This window comes from Ambystoma mexicanum, chromosome 3q, assembly GCF_040938575.1.
Source record: "Ambystoma mexicanum isolate Mex_15411 chromosome 3q, UKY_AmexF1_1, whole genome shotgun sequence".
In the NCBI taxonomy this organism is placed as follows: Eukaryota; Metazoa; Chordata; class Amphibia; order Caudata; family Ambystomatidae; genus Ambystoma; species Ambystoma mexicanum.
In genome coordinates, this window is record NC_090926.1 from 571,504,934 (window position 1) to 571,526,015 (window position 21,082).

The window sequence follows — 21,082 nt, forward strand, 5'->3', positions numbered from 1 at the left end:
CGGAGCCCGCAAGTCTAAGCTTACCCGGGCTTCCTAGACCAGAGCAGGGAAGGAGGGTTAGGGTCTCGAAGGTTGGATGGGTAGGGGGAAATTAGGAAAACCGGAATGAGGCTAAGGTAGAGGTTATGGGTAGGACACAGGAATTTAGGGAAAGGTTGATTGTTGCACACATTTGTTCAGGTGTCCTCGGCCCATTTTAGCTGTTCCTTCACATAAGCACCATATTACACATAGTTCACCCCTCACTGTCTAGCCCTATGTCATAAAACTAGTTAAACAGATTTTAGGCAATACAACTTGGCGTGCAGACTTAGCTCTGGTCATTAGAGTCCTGTCCGTGGTAGGGCGGTCGAGTCCTTTGGCACGTCTGTGAAGTTCACACCAATGATCCAAGCTAGAAGAAAGGACACATATTAGAATATGCCCCCAGAGTTGTCAGCACTCATACTTATGCCACACTCACAAACATAGAACACACTGCATACAGCGTTCCTTCATCAGGGCACGGTATTGTGCATGGATGATTGCGCCAAGAACAAGTAATATACACCAGGGTTCACAAAAGGCTACAAGTGGTCTTTTCTGCAGACCCCTGCCGGCGTAACTGTTATTTCACTAGGTTTGCGCGAGCGGTCTTTCCTCAGACCCTCGCAAGCACATGTGCGCTAGGAAATATGGTATGGTGTCACTGGTGTTTTCGCCTTATGGGCCTTTTCCTGGCTCCCAGGAGGCAGAGACACATACAACACACTGCATACAGCGTTCCTTCATCAAGGCACGGTATTGTGCATGGATGATTGCGCCAAGAATAAGTAATATACACCAGGGTTCACAAATGGCTACAAGTGGGCTTTTCTGCAGACCCCTGCCGGCGTAACTGTTATTTCACTAGGTTTGTGCGAGCGGTCTTTCCTCAGACCCTCGCAAGCACGTGTGCGTTAGGAAATATGGTATGGTGTCACTGGTGTTTTCGCCTCATGGGCCTTTTCCTGGTTCCCAGGAGGCGGAGACACCCCAAAAGTAGTACGGAGCACTGAACGGGTTAATTCCCCAGTAAAACGCTAGCCACGCACTACCGCGGCAAAAATACGCCCACTTATCTTAGCTTGGAGGTCCAGGGGCTATGGATGGGCAAACGATGGCCCCCTGCACTTTCCCCGCGATCCCCTTAGGTTCTAGCATAGACTGGTACTTACCTTGCAAAGGCGAGGAGCCGGGCTGCTGCTCAGGTGGGGCTGGGCCCCTCGCGTGTGAATTTACAGGAGTTCCAATGTGCACGTCCTCTCGCCGTGGAGTCTCAAGCGCAAGCCCCGTGCCTTGGGCTCTGCGCATGTGCGTTGGCGTGCCACGCCCGTCCTGGCTCCTGATTGGCCCGGGCCGGCCCAAAGCATGCTGGGGATTGTAGTTACTCGACGCCTGCTGCTGGGCAATGTAGTTTTTTAGTGCTGCTTTCCTGCACATAGGGCAAAGCAGTCTTTTATACGGCTGCAGTTTCTTAGGCAGTATCTGTACAGCTGACCCAGCCAAAACAGCCCCCACAACACCCTTGTGTGTATCCTGTCTCTGTCCTTGCCTGCCTCTGTCCCTGACAGAATCACAGTTAAGATGGTGAGGCGGTCCATGACATTTTGAGGTAAATTGCTGACTGTTTCTTCTGGGCGGGATATCGTTGGTGAAAATGATAATATTACTGTGCCTACTCTACTCTTTCGCAAATGTGCACTTTTATATTGCAGATAGTTTGTTTCGTTGGCTAAACACATTACTTAGAGGATTTCTGTGGGACCAGGGCAGACAGAAAGTCATCCTGAATACCCTCTGCATGGCCTATATGAACGGGGTGGGAGCGATGCTCCCACGGCTGGAGCTTTATTACCTGGCTGTGCAGCTGCAATATGTGGCAGGCTGGCTATCGGATGAACCCACTATGGAATCTAGGCTGCTGCAGGATATCCTGCACCTGCCGGTGTTGAAGGAAGCCCTCTGGGTTGCAAGCTGTTGTATAGGCCGAATTACGCTGTTGGTCAAATTGGGCGACAGGTATGGGAAAGAGTAGTGAAGGTGCTGAAGTTGGGTAACCTGTACTCGCTGCATGTTCCCATGATGGCCAATGCATGCTCGGAGCGAGGCGAACTGGTGGTGGCCAGGCGATGGTACGAACTAGGGCTCACTACATGGGGGAAATGCACAAAGATGGAGTTTCCAGAGATCTCTGGGAGTTGACACAGACTCAGGGTCTCCCCAAAGGCCAGCTCTTGTGATACAAGAATCTTGTGTCAGCGGCAAAAAGGAAATGGACAACCTGGCCGGGAGAACCAGAACCTACAACATAACTAACGTTGCTGGATGAATTGGAGGATGGCTGGCGCCCCGTATCACGGGTGAATGGGTGCTTGCTAAGTGTGGTCAGTGTGCGAACTATGAGATTGAAAGCGTTGTGGGAGGCAGATTTGGGGCAGGAATTATGCAACTCTCAGTGGGATGCTGCATTGTTTTTTGTCAAGAAGGTCTCGCGTAATGCAAGGTTCCGCATTCTACAACTTAATGTACTTCATAAACATATATGATGCCCAGTCAAGTGGCTAGATTTGACCCTACTGTGACATCTGTTTGTCGGTGGTGTGGTGTGGGTGGTGCAGATATAATGCACATGTTTTGGAACTGTACGCGGATGCATGCTTTCTGGCACCAGATAAAGACAGCGTGTGTTAATGCTGAGGTCACACGCTACTGCTAGAATCCGACGGAATGCTTGCTGGCCATATACCCCAGACCGCAGAAGTACAGGCATGTAATTCAATGTATGGATTTAGCATGTGTTCTATCTAAACGGGGCATAGCAATGGCCTAGAAACAGAAGGGAGGACCACAGTATTGTCTATGGTATAACGACTTTGCTAGGTGGAGCGTGGCAGAGGCCACTGTTTGTAAAGGGCTCTTAAAGCTGGTATTCAGAAGCCCATAGGAGAAGATCAAGCTGTGAAATGCGCTTCTACTGGCAATGTTGCACCCGTCAGATGACAAACCCCATGATCATTAGATAGCTGTTTTTCTTTTTGAACATATGCCTGAATGGGTTTATACAAATATGTGACACTTTATCTGGGCCACATGTCCCCTTCTTATCATAATGGTTCTACTATTAGGGCGGCCTCTGGGTTAAGGACACAGCACAGCTGTGAACTGTCCCCACAGAACCACTGGATAAAGTAATCCAAGATGCCCTATTTTTGTTTCTGATTTTTTCTTTTCATTTTTTAGATTGTTTTTTTTCTGTTCATTGTTATGATTTGTTTGACATTTGCTATGCAGTTAATAGAGTTTTTGTTTTGTTGACCTTATGATACTGACTGTGGACTAAGTATTGAGCTGTCATATACCAATAAACAGATCTAAAAATATTTTTTAGATTGTTTTTTTTCTGTTCATTGTTATGATTTGTTTGACATTTGCTATGCAGTTAATAGAGTTTTTGTTTTGTTGACCTTATGATACTGACTGTGGACTAAGTATTGAGCTGTCATATACCAATAAACAGATCTAAAAATAAAATTAGGAAATTTCCAAGGTGAGTAGAAAGGGTGTAGGAAATAAGAGGGCAAAGTCAGTAGGCCATTAACATGTTTGGGAAATATGAAGGTGACCTCAGGTATGGATTCAACGAGAAACCCCAAGGAGGACCAGAGAGGACCCAAATGAATATATCTAGAGATTGGTTCAAGAATCAGGAGTCCCTTGAGAAGATTCAATACAGCAAGAAGACCCACAATGTTAATCAATGAAAAAATTGTTAAGGACTTGCATCTGCAACGTCTTCATCCCGGACCAGAAGAACCCCTGAGGGTGAGTATCAAGAGTAACCACCCACCCCAGGACCCAGAGGTAAGTACTCACACATTGGTTCCCCAAAATATTATTCCAGGGGGGCTGAACAACCCGGTAAATAAAGAGCTTATTTTTAGGTGCAGTTTGAAGAGATTCGGCTCTCAGAGACCTGAACTCTAGATAAACAAAAACCCTGATGACCATAGGGAGGAACATGCGTCCATTCAACAATGGAGCCCCTCAAGCCAGCAGTGAAAGTATTGGTTAGGAAGATTCTAGGAAGACAGTAGAACCCAGGAAATTGGATTGTAATGGCGTGGCAGGAAAAAAAGGGCAGCAACCCAGCAGAAGATGATACCAGCATAGGGATAATGGTGGGAGCAACCCCAGGCGGCCCGAGGAGCAGAAGTCAGAGTTTTGGTCTCTCATTTCCCTTCCAGGTGACATCTGTAACCACCACCAAAGCGGGAGATCCCTGGCGGTAAACAGCAGAAAGCAGCAGTAAAATGGTCTTGAGATGGTCTCAGCATGGAAGGCCTGACTCAACACACCAGTGAAGCCAGCAGGAGGATTGAGGATGCCCAGGATGATGTCAAGCAACACACGTCCCTAACACTAGATGTGCCCAATAAACTGCACACAGCCAGTATGACCAATTAAGGCTTAAGATAGAACGAGGAAGAAATCTTGCATCAGGTAGGTAAACCTGCCCTTTCTGAACATTCCTGAACAGGACTGAGCTGAGGTACAGGGTTCCTCTGTAAGTACCACTACTCTGCGGGGCTGTACAAAGTCAGCACACCAATCATAAGAGGGGGCTAGGGACAATGTTGTGAAGTGGCCAACCAATCTGGCTGACCCTTAGGGCTGCCACTTGACTCTGACCACTCAGTTCCACAGGACATATACTGCTCTAAGCCAGTAAAACCCAATATGGAGGCTGCCATGTGGACTCACAAAGAGCAAGTATGTGCAAAATAGCCCTTTTAAGCTTACCTTGCAGTTACCTAGAATTAAGGAAGCCCTAAAATGTATAAAGAGCAGAACTTAAAACAATACTTTGGTACCCTGATGACTACCAAAAAGGTACATTGGGCTACCAATGCAGTGAAACGGCTTGCACCACCGGAGGAGCCAAATCCAAATTGCAGGTTCCACCATCCTACTCCCTAATACGATGTTAGAGTGATATATTCACCATAGAGCATACATAGGGTTCTCAAGAAGCACCCATGGGACTGGGAGCCTTTTGGGGGACCCAGGACCATATACACAAAATGTGTGTGAAAGGGTTGCAATGGCAGAGGGACTTCTGCAGAAGTCCCTTTAACCACCAAAAATAGGTCGGTTATCCAAAAATAAAAGAGGGAGCAGAATCAAAAAGGTGAGGTGCCTTTAAAATTGGCCCTAGAATCCCCAAAAATAGAAATGTCTATCTTAACAGGCTAAGGTCTGGCAGTGACACTGTTGAAATTATGTGATTCTTTAACAAGTAAACATTTACTTATATTGCTATGTTGAGCTGGAAACAATATTCATTACATTTTCTTTAACATTTCTGTTCTTCCATCTCTTAAATAGATACAAGGTGCCATCATTGTGTCTAGCGTTGTGGAAGTGGTGATTGGATTTGTGGGGCTCCCAGGAGCGCTTCTCAGTTACATTGGACCTCTGACGGTGACTCCGACCATCTCCTTGATTGGACTCTCTGTGTTCCAAGCAGCTGGAGAAAGAGCTGGGTCCCACTGGGGGATTTCAATACTGTAAGTGCACTTTCAAAAAACCTCCACTTGGTATGAACAATTCATGCTGTAAACCTAAAGAAGTGTATCAACACTTTTTCCAATATGTTGGCTGGTATTCATTGTGATGGCAAAATAGAATACTCTCAAATGATGTAGTACACGTCATCTACTGTGCTGCTACAATTGGAAACGAACCTGGAACCTAGTTGCATGGCTTTGTTGACTACCAAAAATGATTGAAATGTCACTAATGGATTGGGAAAGACATGCAGTATGCATGCAGTAACTAATGTTTGTTATGTTATTTTCATATATATTGCTGGATATCCATTCTGTGTAATCATCATACTATCCTAGATTTGCTAATGTTCAGCTATGAACTGATTTAGGATTGTCTTGGCGACTACATCAGAGATGAGATTCTTTATCTTTGGCTGTGTGCGCCTTCTGCTCCTTAGTTGTATTTTTATTTTGTTTTGCTTGATAGACATTTGAGGTTAGAACGCTGGTATTTTTGATGTAGGATGTGCCCTCTGCAAAATATGGTATCTGCAGCGCTGCTTTTGCGCTAATGCATGCTGGGGCATGCAAGTTTGGTTTTTGGTGACACAGCTCTGTGTGTGCGTCATTCAGGGGTAGCTCAGAAAGAGCCACTGTCCTGCCAGAAGCCGGAAGACCATGGTCAAATTTAGATGAGGGCTGTGCCACCGGCCGAAGGATCAACAAACATCTTGAAGTGGATTCCGAATTTCAAGGGTCATTATTGAAACAACAGTATACTAATGGGCTAGGTTTCATTTAGGTATGTTTGTGGGAATATAATACAACAAAATTAAATCAATGTTCATCCCTAAATCACTTTGTCCTTGTATTGTAAGTGCCCCACACTTCTTTCTTGATTGAGATGTTTCTTTTATCAGGAAGTGGTCTGTGAGCTACTCGTCCTAGATACCTTTGGCACCACCACAGCTGGGTTTACGTCGTTGAGAAGTGGGGCATAATTTCAACTATTTCAGGTACTTGACTGGATCAGGGTTATTAGACCTGACTCCCTATAGTGATGACTGAGAGTTACTTGGCTTATCTTTCCCCAGCAAGCAAGGACCTTTTTTAGGTAGTCGGCTCCAGGCCATCCCTTTCTCCTTTTCCTCTCCACCTTCTTTATGCTCCTCCTTTCCTTTAGTTATCGCCTCATTTCCTCCTCTATGCTTTGCCATGCTCTGTCCTGGCCCTTGCCACTCTCCTGTTTTCTCTTTCACTTCCTCTTTGTCCTCCTCCTCTCTGCCGCTCAACTCAGTTCTCCCTCTGATCTTTTTAACCATACCCTCTACACCTCTACGCTACTCTTTTGTTCTTTTATCTCCACCCCTCCTTTCTCTAATATCTTCTTTCACACATCCTCTCCTCCTCCACCGCACCTCGCTTCTCTCATCATCGCTCTCTTATGTACTGTTTTTCTTCTCTCACGTCCAAATCCCAAACTTCCCTGGGTTCCCTGTGCCCCTTTTCTAGTGAAGCGGGTCCATCAGCTGGCCCTCTAATTATAATATTCACATCAACTGGGAGATGATTATGAGCAAGCCCTCTGATTGCTGCACTCGCTGAGAAACTACAAACTTCCTGGCTCATCATAGTTGTACATGCTGGCCTTTCCTCTGTAATCTGAGCTTCCAAGTAGTTGATACATTATCCTGGATTCCTGTTTCCTGTGCGCAAGTAGTTTATACAGTATCCTGGATTCCTGTTTCCTGTGCGCATAGGTGGGGCTACTCCACGCTGTAACTGGTTGTTGGTCTTCCTTCTCGAATCCAGGTGTAGTCAGTATGCATTCCTGAACCCTTTTAACCTTTTCTACAGGAGGCCAAATGAGGTCTTGTGGCCCATTGTCAGGGCCTTCTCGGGGAAACCATTTGTTTCGGATAAAGGGTATAGATCTTCTCAACCTCTGTCCAGAGATTACTTGGGGCTGCTACAGGTCTTTCCATGATTGCGAGGCAAGGGTTTTTATAAGGGAACCCTCACCCTCAGCAGAGTACCAGGGGGCGTTTGTGGAGGTGTTCCATATCGTACTGGGAACTGGGTTTTATTTGTCTTGCTTTTGAGTGAACTTATTTGCTCCCATAATGCCAAATAGAACCCCTAATGGGAAACCAACTTTTAGTCTCATCCCAGGCTCTCTGAGCTTGACATAAGCGTTCTTATGTGGAGAAATTAGATCAAGGCTGGTGATGGACTTTGGGAACTGGGAGATCCACCCTGTATCTCTTCCAGAGCCTAAACTATTGAGAGGGTGGTGGCATGGGCCCTTGGAGTCATACCAGTCCCATCATCCAGCCTCTCGCATGGTCCTGCCTCACAGCTGATGCTGAGAACTGAGCAGAATAAAACTAGCGGTAGGACAGTGACATATAAAGGATAGCCAAGGTCCCAGAACTCCCAGGATCTAAATTCCATTTGTTGTTGACCGTTATGCCAGGTAAACTGTAGTTTTGCTATTTATTGTATGAACCAGATAGGTGTGTAGAAGCCACATTTAAGTGGTCTTTGATGTTGCTCACTATCTATCCTTCTGTAGATTTGAGGAACTTAAAGACCACTATTTTCTGATACTTATAAAATTGGCCCGTAGGACATAAATACTCTCCTTGCAAGAAAACATTTATAAGGGGAGGGGATATGAATGGTTGAAATTATTCTTCAAAACAGCAAAAGCTGACAGAGGCAAATTTGTTGTTTTCGACCCACCTCGTGTGTCACATTGAGCCGAGCCTGTTCCATTCCTCCAGGCAAAGACTTGATCCATTGTGGATTTCCGCTGCTCATGAATATTTTGAAGACTGCAAGAGTATTGACTTTTAAAGATCATTTTATTTTCCTCACGGGCATTATGGATCAATGGCTGCCTCCCACCCTCCCCTCTCCTCACTCTATTGCTCATTCCAGCACACACTCACACCAGCCTCTCTGCTCTCTCACACTTGGTACCACTCTCTCTGACACTCAACACCTCACCTGTAATCTGTTACAATCTCCAGCACCTTCTCAGCACTCTTCTCCACATTCCATCCTCCGCCTGGTCTCTTGGTCCGCCACCTCTCCTCCTGACCTCAACCGAACACCCTTCATCCACTTCTGGTCCCATGGGTCTTTTATACCCGGGCCTTCATGTTTGCCTGTTTCCGCCCCCATTGCTCTTTTTCTCTGGTGGCTGGGTTACATGGCCCGCCATTATTAAAACTCCTTCTTAACCCTTCCCACTTTTTTCCTGCAGCAGTGTTCGTGGTGTTGCTGAAGCGGTGTCCTGGCTATTCTAGCCACTTGGGTCCCCGTCCTGCCATCTGTGGAAGTCTGCATTCTGGCCGCCACTCTGGAAGTGATGATGGAAGCGAGACTCTGATGTGGCTTCGGTGTTCCTGCTCATATAATTCTCTACTGGCGAATAACTGCTTTCTGGAGCTGGTAGTACTACACTAGAAAAGATAGGACTTTTTCCAGATATGATGCTGCAAGTCACAGTGTAACGGATAGCAGTTCAAGTTTGCTGGTATCCAGTTTCCAAGAGGGGGGTCCATGGACTGGGATCCATCCAGCTTTGTCAACCAGCCTCTGGGGTAGGATCGGCTCTGGCTTATGCCATTGTAGGCCACCTAATAGGTCAGGAGGGGTCCCTGTCTACCCTGACAGAGTCAAGACACTGACCATATCACAATAGGCAATACGCCTTCTTTTGAAAGTGTACAGCCCACCTTTATACATGTATTTGTGTAGATGTACTGTCATGAACCGCCGCCTGCGCCCATTATGGACTTCTTGGTCCCTGACCCATAGAGGACTGAATTCCGTGATCCTTCCAACATGGCCGTTTGGTGCGTTTACATGCTACGTTCAACATTCTACAAAACAGACACGCCCCCGCGGCTCTGCACGTCTCAACGCTACCGCTCGGAGTAGTCTGACGTGTGTTGCCAGAGTTCGCTCGGGGCTTCCTTCCGAGTCCTGTTTCCCGATTCCTCGAACTTACCTTCAAGCTTCTTCCTGGATCCTTGCCTGCGCTCGGGTCACGGCGTTCTGTGCCTCCGAGCTCAGACATTGTTTCCTTCCTGGTCCCGGACCTGGACATCTGAACGCCTCCTGTTGTAGGACCGCTATCCTTACTCTGGAACCCGAAGACCAGCACACGGGTCTCTACAAATCCCAAACAGTGTGATAGAAATCATAAAAGAAGGTTGCAAGCAAGGAAAGACAGGTGAGAAGGGGAGAGCCTTGTGACATGTACATTGCAAAAGGATATCTGGAGTTGGTGGAATTCTCTGCTGTCACATTGTTCGCACCCTCAGGACCAGTTGTGAGGTGCTCTTGGTGAATGCTGCATTTAACAGGAGCTGACTGTGGGCAGAACCACTTGAGGAATTGAGCTCCCAGGCTTTAACAGTCTCCATTGTATCACTGCAGTGAAGAGACCAAGGAAAACGAACAGCAGTCATCTCGGAGGAGGACTAGTCTGAGATCTACGCTACAAACACAGCCCTGTCGTGAGGATATCTGAAGCAGTGTTGGGGATGCAGAGAATGTGAAGACAAGTCTACTTACACTTAGCTGCTAATTCTTCTGCAGCTGCAACTGACTGACAGGCTCTGAATTTATGCACCAAGTGCCCTGATTGTGAACTGGGTGCTACACCACTGTGATCCCACTAAAGTACCCAGCCGCAGTGAGTGAGTAGTGCACATTGGCACTGTACTGCTCTCTGCAGAAATACCCAGGAAACAGGTAGTGTGACTCAGAAGGTGTCATGACCAATTTGGTGAACTTTAAAGATGCCTGTACAACAATGGGCAGTGTTCACAAAGGGGGAAAGACGGGTAGTTGTGTAGAGATATTAAATCCCTGGAAATTGTTGGATAAGAGCTGGCACACCAAATGGCCCTGAGTCAGCACAGCTGTAAATGAGGTGTTGATCTTGGGGGAATGCAGACATGGGGTAAAGCATAATTCATTCAGCCCATGCTGTAAATGGACATTTCTGCACAAATCTGAAAATGACACTTTGATTGGCAGATGGTGTAGTTATCAACCGATCTTCACGTTCTAAGGCTAATTGATAACTATATGAGTGCTCCTTGTGCTACAAAGGGACACTACAACACAGTGAATAGTGGTGATAGAGTATTGAAATATAGGGACGTGAGCATCAAAAACAGGAACACCCTGGAGGGGGAGAGAAAAGAAACATGAGGAAGAACAGCTTTGACGATAAGGAGAGAGAACAAAGGTTATGGCATAAAATGGGGAGGCCCAGAAATGAGTACAGAAAAGGATCAGGAAAGCAGAAGGCAGACATTTCCAAAGATAGACCTGTCATACAATATAATTAAATGCCAGATGCATGTTTGTCTGATGCAGTCATGCACAGTGGAGACTGCCCGCTTCGCCTGTTGTGACCGCTAGAGGGAGTTGTTGCCTTAGAAATATATAAGGCCAGCTGTAGTAACACTCTGCAAATTGCTCTCCTCATGCACTTTAACCTATGTACACAGGCTTTCACACTAGTATGAAATTAAAAGAATAGACCATAAAGAGGAGGATAGAATCAAGACGGGATGGAAGCCACTACGTACTGAATGTGTGAATGTAACCTGATGTACTCATTGCCCGGCTAACCCGAGTCACCCATGTATTCTTTGTACTGTCTTATAATCATTGATACGCTGTACCTAAGCTATGCAACCTTTGTTTTGTTTTGCTTTCTTATGTGACTTTTATTGCAAAATAATAAACAGATTTATAAAAAAAAAGAAGGGATGGGAGCCATATTCACCCAGAGGAGGAGAAAATAAGTTAGCATGGGACTTGAGGGGAGTGCTGGATCATTGCAAGGTTGAGGAGTAAGAGAAGAAAGGGAATGATTCCTGGAATTTAAAAATGAGAGTAGGGAGTTCCTAGGGAGAGAGCATCTGTTCAGCTGCTGCTTAGTTTCCTTCTTAAGTGACAGGAGGGCACGCATTCATTGGGGAGACACTTTCTCAGAAGCAGCTCTCATCCTATTTGGAGTACCGCAGGGAGCCAGTCTGTCCCCTCTGCTTTTCAACGTCTACATGCGTAGTTTGTGTGAATTATTGGAAAACATCGGTGTGTTTTTCACCAACTATGCCGATGATACGCAGCTGGTCATTGAAATGACGGGAGACTACACACTAGATAGTGCGAAAGTAGAAGAGGTATATAAAACCATCGATATCTGGATGCAGAAGCATTGGATGTGCCTCAACAATAGCAAGACTGAGCTCATGATCTTTGGAGCTCAGCATGCCAGAACCAAACTAGGCGATCAATACAAGGTTTTCAGTATAAAAGATGCCAAAATTTCAGTCCTACCCCAAGTTAAAACACTTGGGATGTTGGTAGAAGCCTCAGTAGGGGCCGAAGCGCAAGTAAACCATTTACACAAAAACAACACTTATTACTTGCGCTTGCTGAGAGCCATAAGACCCTACATAAGTGAAGCAAACGCGGCTAACATCGCAAGAGCGATCATTCTATCCCGTCTCGATTATGGCAATGCACTATTGGTGGGGGCCACCAAGAAAGAGCTGCATCGCTGCCAGGTCATGCAAAATGAGGCAGTCCGTATTGTTAAGGAAATTAAATTTGGAAACCATATATCGGCTGCAAGGAAAGATCTTCACTGGCTCAGAATTGAAGAAAGAGTCCATTTTAAGGCCATGACGATCGTGCACAGATGCCTATATGGCACGGTGCCAGGATACCTTAAAGAGAAATTCGCACTTTACACACCTAGAAGAATCCTGAGATCAGCCGACTTAGGCCTCCTGGTTATCCCCAGGGTGAAACGAGCAGCAGGGGGGGGCCGAGCCTTCCCATTCATAGCAGCCAAATTTTGGAACAACCTCCCAGGGATTCTTAGATTAGAAGGTACTTATGGCAACTTCAGGAAACTTCTGAAAACATACCTCTTCCAATAACCTCCAGATATGTCAGGACCTCCCACTAGTATCTAGACGACCACCTGTTCTTTCCCCGAACTGTTTTTTTTCTTATGGCGATCTACAAGACTCTTTTCTCAGATGCTCTCCGCGCCCTGATGCCCGCGGGCTGTCGGCGCGTTACAAACACATAGACATAGACATATGATAGCTCTGGCACCGCTACTTGCCACTATTCCAGGGTGCACCCATGAAGCTCCTGGGACTCTGTAAAATCTGGAAGAATGAGACCCAAGTGTGGAAAGATTTGAAGCAAGCCCAGACCTCACATATCAGACAGTTGGGGAGGACCACCAAAAGATACCTCAGCATCCTGACTACAGGGACTACATCAGAAAAAGCCAAGAAAACTTCGAAAGAAGTGCAGGGGATACATAAAAACCACTGGACTGGTAGTGACCTTTGTACGACTACCAAGAGGCAGAGTCCCAGAAAATTAAAGCAATAACTACTCTCCTCAAGCATGCTGCAATTGCACTTTTCGATTCTTATGAAAGTTTCTCACTCTTATTCTCACTCCATCGAAACACTGGGTCTGTTTGTGTTCCGAAATATCTGTGTTTAAACATATTTAGTGAGTCCCGAGTTGTCTGTTGACCCCTCAGCTGTGACATCGCATGAGGGCCCAGTTGCCTAAGAATTTTGTCCACGATATCCTTTAGTCCATACACTCCTATGTTTAAGTGGTAACCTTTAGCAGTGTATGTCCTTGCCACTTCTCCCTATAAAAGTGCGATCTGAAGGTTGCTGGAGTAATCCACCCCCTCTGTGTGTGAGTTGCTGACAGCATTATCAATATATTTTCTTTTCTTTTGGAGGATATGCCTCTCAGTTGGGGTTACTGCCATGATAGCTGGGGAGGCAATAGGGTGGGAACGGTCTTGAAGTCATTTTTATGTAACCTGCATGGTGTGATGTACACATGTAGATACAAACCCAGCCAAGATTACATTATGATTGCTATTTACAAATATAAGCTCATCCGTAACAGTGTCTCTGATGAAGAATGAGGGGTACATATAATGTGATTCAGTCAACAGGTGCACCAATATTAAGCCGATAGCTCAGGTGCAAAGCATTTGTCTTAGAAGCAAGACAACACAGGTTTGAATCCCAGTTTGGCACTTGAAAGCTGGTCTCCGGTATTAAGCGTGTTATAAAAGATGAATTAATTAATGTCATGACTGAAATTCTCACTGATAATAGAAGGTATCCCCATATCTGGCCGCAGCTGACTTTGCGCATTGGTCAGAGGGACAACTTAACTTACAGCATTTCCTGTGGTATGTTTTGGCAGTATAGATGAACAACAGGGAATGGTATGAAAGGGTAGGGTGTGGGAAGTGTGTGGGGGGGGGGTAGATCAGTGAATGTGGGAGATAGCACCCCATAAATACATCAGTTACACGCAGTAAATTGTCCTACGTAACCAGATGTCACAGTTCCTAACAGAAAGCCTGACTAATGATGTCCTATGTGTGGTAGGCCAGAAGGAATATGTGCCCTTTCCAAAGGTTTATTGGAAAATAATGAAAATGCCTAACTTTCCCTATCCTAAGGGTTTCCCTACCTAACATAACTAAACTAGGGTGCTCGTAGTCATGAATGTAGTCCAAAATCAAAAATCTGCCCTCCATCTGAAACTAACCTAGGCTGACCCTACTACCATTAACACAGAACAAAAAGGCCAGTAGAATGACACCCTTCTCCTGGATTGCTTTTCATAAATGTTCTTCTCAAAATAGTCTCTTGCTATCTCTCATAATAATTCTTTCAGTTCTTTCAAGGGGCCTTTATAGGCCCTTGTATATTTTTTCCATGTACTCCTCAGACTCCTTTCCGGGCTTTCTCTGGCTCTTGAATTAGTCTCTGGGCATGTGTTGTGCTTCACAACCCTTCTTTCTTTCTTAGGATACAAACACAGATTCTCAGTCCAATCATCTGTTCTTTTGTTATTTATCTTCTTACTGAGATATGTAGATAGTCTCTGTTTAACTCTTGCTATCTGTTTGACTCTTGCTCTTCTTATGATCTTGCCATTCACTGGGAGGAGTACGAGACCCTAAATTATTCTCAATCTTCAGATAATCTCGCCATTCTCTGGCCCGAATATGATGAGTCCCTAAATGATTCGTACTCTTCTGGTAATCTCTCCATTCACTGCAACAAATAGTTTTCCTCCAATTGTTATATTTGGTTTGCTTATGGGAGGAATATTACTGTCCCTATTTTCCTCTACACCTTTTCCCCAGGTCTCCCACTCTCTCTGTCACCTGCAATGGAAGGGGTCTGCGTCACCAGGTCAGCGTTCTCTCGCTCTTCTTCGTATTTGATCAGACTCCCTCAGGCACTTTCTTGGCATATTGCCTCTCCAGCATGCCAATGTCGGGGCTCTTCTCCGGCCCTGCTCGAGTGTTCCTCCTGGGACTTTGACAGGCTTCCTCCAGTCTGTTGTTCGTACTGCTGGTACTTCTTCTCAATAGCTGCTTCTGTGCATGTAAAGCAGCGTCTTTCTTGGGTTCCCATCCTCCTCGATCTGGCTGGTTTGAAACTCCCTGGTCCCACTTCCAGGTTCTAATGGCCCTCCTCTTTTTTTCTACCCCCTGCCCAGCTTCTTAGGAAAGTCCTTGCTTTGTGTTAGGGCCATGTTCGTCATAATTCCTTTTGTCTTCTTCATCTCAGTGCAAAAGATGCTGCCTTTTGCGTGATTGATGGGTTAATGATATGACAGGGGCTCGCTCAGAACCAACAGATAGTGGGAGGCAGCGAGAAGCCTAGAGGGGCCCCGGTAAATACAACAAGATTGTGAGGCATTTTTCATGGAAATATTTTAAACTTTATTTGGATCTCTGACCAATTACACCCACATTTGTTTTGTTTGTTAACATCGCGACGAAGGACCACTATCCAGCCTTAACAAAAACTGAAAAAACCTAGAACCTACATGAGGGACATTGATGTATGTATTGGGCGTTACTATTCTGACTAATGACATTTATGTACATTCTTGGCCACTGTGAGACTTGTTTTAGTTTGTCCTTAAAACCCCAATAAAGACCTGATTGGAAACATATTCCACATGTGGCTAATGTCTGATCCTTGTGTGCTTGGTGACCGTCCCCAAATATGAAGCTCAGGCTGCTGGTGAGGCCAATACTTGGGAAGTGCAGGGGACCTCATCAGAGCCCTCTTTAGTTTCAGTTTGGCAATGGCCTTACGATCCCTGTCTCAGATGTTTCAGGGGGACTTCCAGGACTACCAAGGGAGTTGACAAGGGTAGCAGCTGGTACCCCAGGTGTCCCACAAATTACATCCCTGGCTATTGTCTCTGGTAAGGTTGGCAGATTCCTGTTGGTGTCAGGAGTGGTATGCAGCTTCACAGTAGCCCTACAGAATATTTATGCCCCAAACACTCCCTGGACTAATGCAAAATGACACAAATACACTGACTACAAAATTAGTTGGTTTGGTGACTTGAAATGTGCATTATCTGTTGATCCTGGTAAATCAGATAGCATCTGGCAAACAGTTTCTTAAGTGGAGTTTCAATGGATATAGCTGGCAGATGCATGGTGCTGCCTATATCCTAAAGAAAGGGAGTACATATATTATTCCCCAGTGCTTGGGACCTTTCCATGATGAACTATTGTGACCTAATTGGATGGAGCATGAAGGGACAGCGGTTGGGAGAGACTCTGGGGGCAAGGGGACGTCATCAGCCTTGTGATGCAGACTCTAGAGGTAGTATACGGAGAACCTCACAGAGCCTCTCCCCCATTTGCGGTCTGCTGATAGCGTCCACCTACATATACTCCGAAATGTTTGACCTAGGTTACACAGACCTTGCCATTTAGGAGAGACAGGAGTGAGTTGTGAAGCAGGACTGGGGACTCTGTAATGATCGCTATGAGGGACTGATACATGAGAGAACAGTTTGTACGTGGAATCACAGTAGCGCTCATAGACTCATCATCCCTTCTATGTGGAGTTGGAAAGAATCTGCTTCCAACATCGACTGAATGCTACAAACCCTGGAGACTCACTGACAGACGTACCGTTCTGAAAGACTACAGCTGAAGACATTATGCGGTCATCCAAAACTGATGTAGGCACAGTCTCTGATGCCACAATATTATGGAAAGCCTGTTTATATCTGTGGTGCCTGCATCTACAAATAAATATGGCATCCTAAAAACCCTTCCGGAACCCTTTAACACTGAAAACCAGTTAAATGTTTAGAAACTAGTTATGGCACTGATACATGCCAACATACTTTAGGGGTCTCTCTCTCTCTCTCTCTCTCTCTCTCTCTCTCTCGCTCTCTCTCTCTCTCTTGCCCTCTCTCTCTCTCTCTCTCTTGCCCTCTCTCTCGCCCTCTCTCGCCTAGAAGACTTCTGGCATGATCCATAAAGCAAGAAATGGGGATTGATGGCAACATGGGTATAGAACACAAGGTAGGGATTCTAAGACCCTATGAGGGAAGCAGAAACAAGGCATTCTAAACCTATTGCAAGGCTTTATATACCACTAACCTGACTGGGTTATCTAGGGGAATCCCAGGGCTTCTGGAAGATAAACGTGCATTGGACTGTTTGGAACAGATATGTTTTATTTGTATCACGCCCATACACAAGTGTTTCAGAGTGCGGCAAGAGAGGGGAAACCAGGAAGGACAAAATAACAATCTTACTATGCCCAGTGACATTGCAAACATGCAAGTGCAGGGGAGAGGGAAGGGCAAAAGTGTGAGGGGCAAGGGACGAGTGGAAAGTGCTGAGCACGTGATAGAACAACAACTGGTAGTGCGGCCAGCAGGTGGTAAGTGCAAGAATAAGGTGTAGACAACGGTGGCCTGATAACTGCTGCAAGGGGACTGTAGGGTAGCAGATACAGACCCAAGTGCAGGGGTTGCCAGGAGGCATTTCAGGTGTGAGGCTGGGCGGACAGGGTTCTGGGCTCAAAATTAGAGGAAAGCCTGGTGCCCGGTGCCAAAGCAGACAGATTAGCAGGGGAGAGGAAGAACAAAGGCAGAAGCAAAGAGGAAGGCCTTGAGGTGCTTACGGAACCGAAGATGGTTCTCCTCAAGTGCTCAATATGCCAATCACACACTAGCAGAGATTGAACAGATCATCCAGCCCTTACCCAATGGTAAAGCAACAGGATAAATGACTAGATCGCTGAATCCTATAAACAAATATGCAGAAGGGTTTCCCTCCCTTCTATTAAACCTGGATGTGACAGCATTGCACTCTGGCATGCAAAAAGCACTTGATATGTTGCCATTAAAACAGGGTAAACCTTGCCACGAATATTCCAATTACACCAGCGTTCATTAATTAATACTGATACAAAACTACTGAAAAGTCTTGTACAGAGATTGCTGCCGCTCATGAAATCACAAAAATTACAGTATAAGGACAAGTGGTATTTCTACAGGGCTGTTCCGTTCAAAGTAATCACAGGCGTTTATAGATCCTGATGTCGCTGTGGTCATAGCCCTGGAGTTCCAATTCATTTTGTGGATAAAGCTGCTATACTCATGCAGTAAGGCCAAAGCACTGACAAATGACATATTCTCAGAAGAATGTACTCCAACTAGGTGCCCAAGGCCGTATTTTTCCCCTATCTGTTTTCCCTGGCTATTAACCCCCTAAATATGTCATCTCACGGAATAACCTTTCATATTCTATACTGAGAAGGGCTTCCAGTATTACTTCCACAGGCAGCAACTTGAAAATTCTAGTACACCCATACTTCTAAACCCCTGGAATCATCTTCCTTCCTAACTTGAAATGACAGATCCCTCTTTATCACAAAGTGATAGAAATGTATCAAACCAAATAATTGTATTTTGTATCAATACAAAACCTTTTTTTAAAAAAAAGCAGACTGTAGGGGTAACTGATCACTAGGACCAATCTGGAATCCCTGAGTTTCGGGTAGGATGGGGAGTTCAGGGTGTGTGGACCTAGTTGTTAAGAAGGAGCCATTCCTTGAAGGGGAAGGTCTTGAGCTCTTTTCTGAGCTCTAGATGTGTTGGGGCAAGTCTGAGGTTGACGGGGAGGAGGTTCCAGAGTCTTGAAGGATAGACAGAGAAAGGCTGTCTTCTGATTCTTTCCTTCCGGCACTGTTGTAATTCAAGTCTGCACATTTCCTTACTTCTGCTGGATCGCAGGCCTCAGTAGATGCTGATTTTCTCAGTCAGGTAGCTTGGGGACTTCAGGATGACAGCCTTGTAGAAGATGTAAAAGGAGTTGAAGATGATGCAGGCTTTCAGTGGGAGCCAGTGCAGTTCGATGAGGGTCGGGGTGATGTGGTTGAAGTTGCAGAGTCTTTCAGTGGACCTTGCTGCAGCATGCCTGACACATTTCAGGGGTGCCAGGGTAGCCGCCGGAAAGCCCTCCAAAAGGGCATTGCCACCATCCAGGTGGGAGAGGACCAAGGCTTGGACAGAAGATCTGCCGTTGATTTCTGGGATGAAGGGCTTGATTTCCACTGGAGAGAAATTTGGAACCAGGCTGTCTTCCTCGCTGCTGTTTGTGTCTTCCGCGCAATGACCAGATTATTACCTCATTCCAGCTGTGGACACTTCCCGTGAGCCCCTATCTAAATAAGGAGCTTCCCACGCACATCCCACATGCATCGCAATGTGCGCATCTAGCAAGTGCATTGGAAAGTGCAGACAAGTAGACTTGCGTTGGGCTGTGTCTGCGATTAAGGCATAAAACTGTTGGTACATTTTTCCTTGTTAACAATATGCCTGGAAAGTGCAGAAGTTATCAACTACGTAGTAATGGTGGCTCTAAGTAGCCCCCTAAAGCTTCTGCTAAAATATGCAATGGGAAGCTGAAAACACCTCTAGTGAAGGATGTTGGTTGCGCGATGCAGGCGGCATAATCAATGAATCCCAGCAGTGACAGTGGATCAAGCTACAATTCTCCAGCATGGGGTCTGGCATGGATTCACATGCTCATGAATATTCCCCGTCGTCCGGCTGGGAATCCTCGGTAAAGAAAAAATCAGTATCAGTTTCGTTTCTGATCTGTCTTTCTTAGTAGTAACCAATCACTGGTCTCTGGGTCATACTGCCCCAAGCCAGTGACTGCCCTCTCCCTAAGCCCCGCCCCTGGCAGCCATCCTCAGATTTTTACTGCACGCTCAAGTATTGGGAGTCCTCGTGCTATAGCTCTCGAGCGTTTGCTGCGTTTTGCGCTTTTTTCAAAGAGATTTATCTAATTTTTCGGTTAATCGAGCCTCAAGCTCCACCGTTTTTACTTCCGATCAACGGGGACCCATTTTGGATTTATCGACGCCCCTCAAGGGTGAAGTTTTCGTCGAGTTACGCTTCTTGGAGCATTCCAGAAGTTTAAGGCCTACCTCGTGGACGAGAAGGACATGGACCAGGAGAAGGGAAGCTCGACTCCCGGCAAACTGTCAGGATCTGACCTGGATGGAACCTACAAAATGTGTTCAAGGAGGACGAGCATTCGAAATGCCTTTACTGCCTCCACGAGGACAAAACGCACATGGAGAAGGACTGTGCGTTTTGCTTTAACATGTCGGATCGGACGATGATTGATCGCCTGACCCGTCTCTTCTCTCCAACTGGCTGGAAGGCAAGAGCCCAGCAGGTGAGAAGAAGAAGAAGTCTGAGCGGTCTTCTAAGTCCTGTGAGGGCGCCCCAGCGACAGGGGCCAAACAGAAGGCAAAGCACCACGAGTCCATGGGCACAGGGAGCGCCGAACGGTCGGGCTCCTCAGCTGCCAGGCAGGGCGCACCTTCACCGACGCCATCAACCGCGAGCCAACGCTCTGGCTCGGGGAAGAGAAAATCCGAGAACCCGGCTATGCTTCTGGAGAGGCCCCAGTCGATCTCAGAGGAACGGCCAAGGGGGAGCGAGGCGGTGACCCTCCCCCTAAGGTGAAGGCCTCAAGCGAACCCAAGGTGGTGAAGGCCTTGAGTCACCCGGCTAAGGCCTCTATCGAGGGAGTCGCTGCGGCCCTGGCGAAGCCTGTGGAAGCTATCCCAGTGGAGGCGACCTTGAGGCCCAGAGTTTCCCTGCCTCCACGAAGGGAATCCTCTTTTAAGCCCATCGAGAAGACCCCCGTGAAGACCACGGTGGAAAAAGAGGGGGGGGGCGGTGGCCATTACAGACACGGAAACAACCTCCGAGGAGGAGCTGACCGAGAATTTGGAGGAGGCCCAGCCCCACGGGAGGAATCCCGGGGAGGGGGACGACGAGAGCGAGAGCGGCAACGACGACGAGGTTCCCGTGGAGGATCAACCGTCGCTTCCGGCACGCCCCTCGCAACCTGAGCCTCAGGACAACTCGGCGGCCATTTTGACGGCAATCCAAGCCTTATGCACGGGGATAAGGACGAGACTGCCCCGACCCCCGACGGAGGACCCAGCTGTACCTGGTCCGTCGGGAAGCCCTTCGAACAAGAGGAGGAGAATTCATACAGTGCCCCGTCAGCCTTCACGGCCTTCTCAGCCTTTGTCGCCTTC

General features: G+C 46.6%; 1 protein-coding gene across 3 annotated transcripts in view; it reads left to right on the forward strand.

Moving 5' to 3' along the window:
* Nucleotides 1-21,082, forward strand: part of SLC23A1 (solute carrier family 23 member 1) — a 945,676-nt gene that overhangs the window by 489,567 nt on the left and 435,027 nt on the right. For all 3 annotated transcript variants that reach the window (XM_069654343.1, XM_069654344.1, XM_069654345.1), the window contains one exon: nt 5,407-5,588. In XM_069654343.1, the coding sequence (XP_069510444.1) occupies nt 5,407-5,588 (182 nt within the window). The remainder of the gene's footprint in view (nt 1-5,406; nt 5,589-21,082) is intronic.